At 39.4% G+C, this 6,000-nt stretch overlaps 1 protein-coding gene across 1 annotated transcript in view; it reads left to right on the forward strand.

Annotated features, from left to right (window-relative positions):
* Positions 1 to 4,256, forward strand: part of LOC150082240 (alpha-catulin-like) — a 96,327-nt gene extending 92,071 nt beyond the window's left edge. Inside the window, exon 16 of the mRNA XM_090380072.1 lies at positions 3,888 to 4,256. Within this exon, the coding sequence (XP_090236198.1) occupies positions 3,888 to 4,010 (123 nt within the window). The 3' untranslated portion in view covers positions 4,011 to 4,256. The remainder of the gene's footprint in view (positions 1 to 3,887) is intronic.
* Positions 4,257 to 6,000: the final 1,744 nt, after the last annotated feature.

The raw sequence follows: 6,000 nt of genomic DNA on the forward strand, positions 1-6,000 counted from the left end.
CTACCCGTTCTGTTTCATCTCAATTAGCAGCTAATCAGAACCCTCATTTCCCCAGGTCACCCTTTCAAATTAAGAGTCACCCTGCCAATATCAAGGAAAAGGGTCAGATTAGGATTGGTACCTCCACGTCCTCTATTCTGAGATCGATGAGCAAGCCTTCCACCTCCCAGCACAGAAGTCTTTTTATTTCCCGACTGGGGCCACTGACAACTGCTGAGGAAATTGAGGCTGCAATAAGTAAAGAACTGCATACCAAAGTATCTGCAAATTTACTCAAGAAAACGCAAAATTATTCGTCCTTTAGAGTAGTTTGCGAAAGTCGGGCATTCAGATCAGTTGCATCCACATCTGTATGGCCAGTTGGCACTCTAATCAGGCCTTTTTATGAATCGAAAGACCCAAAACCATCCAATGCAACTTCATCTTATGACCAAAACCGAAAGATGACACAGCTCTCCCCTGCATGACTAACTAATTGTGAAACAACACTAGTGTCTCTCGACTGTCGAAAACCACCGCACCACATATCCAGCTCCAATCACTTTCTTGCCCCAGCTACTGCTAATAAACATACCGATGTAATACCACATAATCCTGCTTTTCAATCACTTTCAATTAACAGTATAATTTCCACCAGGCCTAATCTGTTGAGGTGTTCAAAAGCATCTACAAAGAGATCAGCACTTAAAAAAATTCCCTTTCAACTCACCCTTAGAGTTTTCTACCAAAATGTCCGGAGCCTCCGAAATAAGCTTGAAACTCTCGAACAACTCTTGTTGTCCAATAGCATGGATGTAATTTGTCTATCAGAAACATGGCTTAAACCTGACCAGGAGTCAATAGCCTATGCTGCGGCCGCTGGTTTTTCATCGTTCTTCACATCAAGATCTCAATCTAGAGGCGGCGGTGTTGCCATCTTCGTCAAGAATTCCAACCTGAAATTGGTGCACGTCACATCTAGCAACTCCTTATTTTATGAAGCAATACTCGTGACTGTGAAGTTTAATGCCTGTTTAATTGATTTAGTGGCAATCTACATTCCCCCAGCTCCAGATACTGCAACAATTGACGATGCTACCAGCTGGATAATGAGTAAGTTACACCCTCCTGCTACGCACATTCTCTGCGGCGACTTTAACCTTCCACCTCACCTGAGCCCTCTCCTTCAACGACTAATGAACAATCTCTCTCCATCAAAGTTCACGATTATCAATGAGGAGCCAACGAGAGGCGCCAATCGCCTTGACTTGATTCTATGTTCTGGAATTTGCAGAGTCGACATTCCACCAGAAACGTCCTTCAATTCAGATCACAACCCAATTGCATTACTTCTTGTTCTGCCTATGCCCAGCTTCAATTGCCGTAATACTGTTGAAAAGAAAATCATATTTTATCCGAATTTTCTGGATCCAAAAAAGTGCGTCGAGGCAGCGCAGTCTATTCCATGGCATGTGCTTGATGGATGTGACCCAACCCTCGCAGTTGACCTAATCACAAGATGGATAAATACAGTCACCCTCTATGCATCAGCCAAAACCGTACACATTTCTCCAAGAACTAGAGCTTGGTGGACCAAAGATCTAGCGCGCAGTTTCCACAACAAGCAGTACCTTCACAGGCAGTGGAAAATCTCTGGCACAACCCAAGATCGAATCCTATACTCCAGAGCAAGAGCTATGTTCAACAGACTCAAGGCATCAGCAATAAAGAGATACACCGATACTACCTTGTCTAAAGGAAAAGCGCCATACTCATCAAGACACAGTTGCATTAATTCAAATCTTGATCTAGATAACTGGATGGACTACATTTCAAGATTCAAAACCAAGTCCGCTTCTGCCGAAATCCCTCTCCAAAACTCTCAATTTGCAGCTACTGATGACCTCTCCATAATTTCCATCACAAGACAGCAACTGATATATGCAATTAACTCCCTGCATCCGTCTAGTACCGCAGGCTGTGAGAAGATACCTCATTTCATAATTAAATGCCTTAGCCCCTATATCCTAGATGCATTATTCTCAATCTACAACTCAGTTCTTTCCGCACGAGGTTTCCCTGCTCAATGGAATGAATACTCTGTGAGGCCACTACCTAAGGTTAAAGCACCAACAAGCCTAAAAGATTTCAGACCAATCTCAACTTCTTCCACCCTCCTGAAACTTCTAGAAAAGGCACTCCTTTCAGGATTAAACAAACAGCTGATGCCACAGAAGCTGAAACAGTTCCATTTCGCAGTCGAAAATAGATCCACCATAACAAACCTCATGGCCGCACAGATATCAATTCTTCAAGCCTTCGAAAATAAATCTGAATTAGCTATAGTGTACGCCGATATTGAAGCTGCTTTTGACAGTCTAGACGTCACAGCCCTACTCAGTCTTCTACAATTCTTCTTCAGGATTAATGGAGACCTACTAGCTTTCCTCACTGCCTTATTGAAGAATAGAAGTGTCCACCTCACTTTGAAGAAGACCCACTTTACAAGAAAAATCAATGCAGGAGTCCCACAAGGTGGTGTCCTGTCTGGCCTTCTCTTCTCAGCCATTCTGATTCCTTTCATGCGTCTTCGTGATGATGCTATAATATATGCCGACGATATAAAGTTTCTGACCTTAATCCCACCGTCTGCAAACCCAATGGCAATTACATCTTCCATCACAGAGAATTTGACCGACCTTTCAACTTATTTGAAGATGTTTGGATTAAACCTTAACCCTTCAAAATCTGCAATAATGATATACTCATTGAAAAACCAACCAACAATAATCCAACCTTCAGTTTTAGGTACTCTCATCCCAGTAGTTACCTGCCATAAGGATCTCGGTGTCTATTTTGATCCGAAGCTGAAATTTAATGTTCACACGGAATACCTCCGGAAGCGATTTAACACCCTACGCTGGAGAGCGAAACAACACCTACTTCATTCCAATGATGCCGCAACCACTACCAGATATCTTCAAGCCACTGTTTATCCGGCTATTTTATATGCAGCTGAGATCTGGGCATCTGCGTCGCCCTCTCTTCAAAAACCGGTGTTCTCGTGTGAATACTGGATCCTGAAATGGGCCACAAATAAGCATCGCCGACCCCCTCAATTGAGAACAACTGACATGGCTGAGCAGCTAAATGTACCCAGGCTTCCGAGGTTAACTGACAGCAGGCGTTTAATGACCTCAGTAAAAATGTACACAGGAGTGATAAATGCCCCAAACATCTGGGATTTCTGTCAGTGGCACAATCCTCAGCCATCCTTGAGGTCAGAGCCCACACTAACCCTCAAATACAACCGGCTGAAACTGTGTAGTCGGTTCCTACCTGCCCAGGCACTCCCCAAAATTCAGGCACTGCTCCGTCTTGGAGTCGACCTACAAAAAATGGCTACCGACTACAAATACCGTCACATGCTCCTCGAGTGGATTACATCGGTGGAACTGGGATAACTTCCTCCGTATGACGTTCAGTCCTGATATTTTCATTATTATAATTTCATTTTTACATGTTTAATTTGTGTAACTAATAATTTCCATGTAATGGTAAAAAAATGTTTTGCCAATTAATCTCAATATTATAATGTAAAAGTCCTGGCCATGTCGCCGTGATGAGTATTATTGTCTCTAGTACATGTTCTGTACTTATCAGCAATAAAGAATTTATTTATTTATTTATTTATTGCCAAATGACTTCCACAAGTTAATTAATTACCTATACAGTATATAACAAATTATTAAGTTAAGTAGGTTAATTGCTGATTGCTTTGTTTACTTTTAAATAAGATACGGCTACTGTATTATCGCCTCTTTAAGTAAAAGAAGCACATTACTTCGTTAAGTGAAGATAAATCAATCATGATTTTTCTTTATATGTCTTTTTCTTCTCTCCAATAGTACAATCTGGACTTTGGATCAACGGACCGCTCACGCCTAATGTCTCCTTATCGAGGTGAGGGAGAAGACTACGATGGAATGCCACCCAAGGGAGGTCAGAGCGCGTCCGACCCGAACATTTGACAATTAGGGATCGGTCCACGTAGGGCCACAAGTGAACCAAGACGGACTACGAGAGTGTCTTTCCTGACACTTCTAGGGGCCAAATCTAAACGAGAGTGAAGTAATGATCAGGTTTCCCAGCCCAGGTACATGGGAGAAACTAACACTCATTACTCTACCTTTCTTCTGCCTTAATTCTCACTGCCGCTCGTGCTACTAAGGAAGCTTAGAGTAGGAATATTTTGCAGTGACACTCAACGATGCATGCTAATGGGAAAATACAATCGTGCACATATATGATCACAATACTTTTTATTTTACTGAATAAAGCAGCATTCAGAACATAACTAAAATTGCCAACGTTTACTAGCACACTTCTTTTACATTAACGCCAGATTTTGTGGTGATATTACTGTACTGTACTCTTCAAAAAAAAAAAAAAAAAAAATATATATATATATATATATATATATATACCCTAAATTAAAAACGCAGTTCTTAATTGGAGGTAGGTTATTCTGAACGAAATTAATGCAAAATACGGTATAAGTTTCTTATTATAAATATTACTCATATTGTTATCACTGTTTTCATTCCCAGCCGCTAGAGGACGTTCATAATTAGCGGATTTGCTAACTAATTCAGCCATCGGTAGTTAAACAGTGTCCTGAAGTTTTCTTCTTTATAGTATCATGGTTTCGTGGTTTATAAACAAACATCAATATAGACAGGAAATTATAATGTGGTTCATTAAAAAATATAACACTATTATTTGAACGTATTCATAAAGTCGCTGGTATATTAATTACCTTTACATCGTACAACTTATAATAAAATATTTTCTTAATTTTCTGGTATGATCTTTATTCATTCCTCAAACTGTTTTTGAGTTATTATTTCCACTGTAATCTTGTTAAATTAAAATTGAAATCTTGTGAACTCGTACTACAATTCCCAGTCATCTTATTAAATTAAATAATCGCAGTATTCAATTTGGTTTCCACGGGGTGAGTCTCATACTCAAAAAATAAATGCAAAAAATAATGAAAAGGATAGTAACGAATGCATATTAGGCTTAAATTCATATTCAGTTTCATTCAAAGTCAAAACGGAAATATGCAAAGCATAATAAGCAAAGGATGCTCACAAAAATTTAGCTAGCATATGTGACAAGTGTTAAAGAAATTACACTAGAAAAATAAGTGTATTCTACTGTAAATCTATAAACATCTGCCAACAACAATAAAATTTAAAACACGTATTTTGGATCTCTGATGAAATTTTTGTTTTAAACGTCGCTGAATTTTCTATCTCTTTCTTGTGGCTGACTATAATTAACCAAAATTTAGTGGAGATTGGTTTATTGTTAAAACTTTCTTTTCTTTAAACCAAGTTAAGGCAAACAAAAGTCGCAACGGCTAACTTTTCGCAAATATCTATAAGGTCTACATGAGCGGCCTGGTTTTCAACTACGAAGATCTGCTATTCAACTTTCCACGAAAAAAGAAAGCTATTGCCATGTGTCATGAGAGGATTACGACCATCCTTGCAGCCGTTTCGACAGTATCTGCCGCCTCCGAGGGAATTCGGTTTTCGCAGAATGTAAAAAAAAAAAAAACATCAAACCGTGGTGACCTTACGGGAAATGTGAAAGTCAGTGAGCCGAAACGTTTATTTCGGTTGATGCAAAATTTTGTCTGCCTTAGCTCGGAATAAATTCAAAGAATTTTACCAAACCAATCTCGAAAATAATTGGCCAGTATATTTTCCAATTCAGAAATTCCGATATGATTAATATTCTTATACGTTAAAACATATTTCACATACTACTTGATTATATCGGGTCTTGAATGATTGCTATTGCATTCGTATCGACAAAGGATGGTCGCAACCCTCTTATAATCAAAGCAAGGCTTTCGTTTTCGTGGAAATGAGTAGCTGATCTTCATAGTTTCAGACCAGGCGCTCATAGTGGAAGTGACCTCTCAATTAGTGTGTGAAAGTAACTGGA

The sequence above is a fragment of the Mastigoproctus giganteus genome, chromosome 8, assembly GCF_048544385.1.
Source record: "Mastigoproctus giganteus isolate SK-2022 chromosome 8, ASM4854438v1, whole genome shotgun sequence".
NCBI lineage: Eukaryota > Metazoa > Arthropoda > Arachnida > Uropygi > Thelyphonidae > Mastigoproctus > Mastigoproctus giganteus.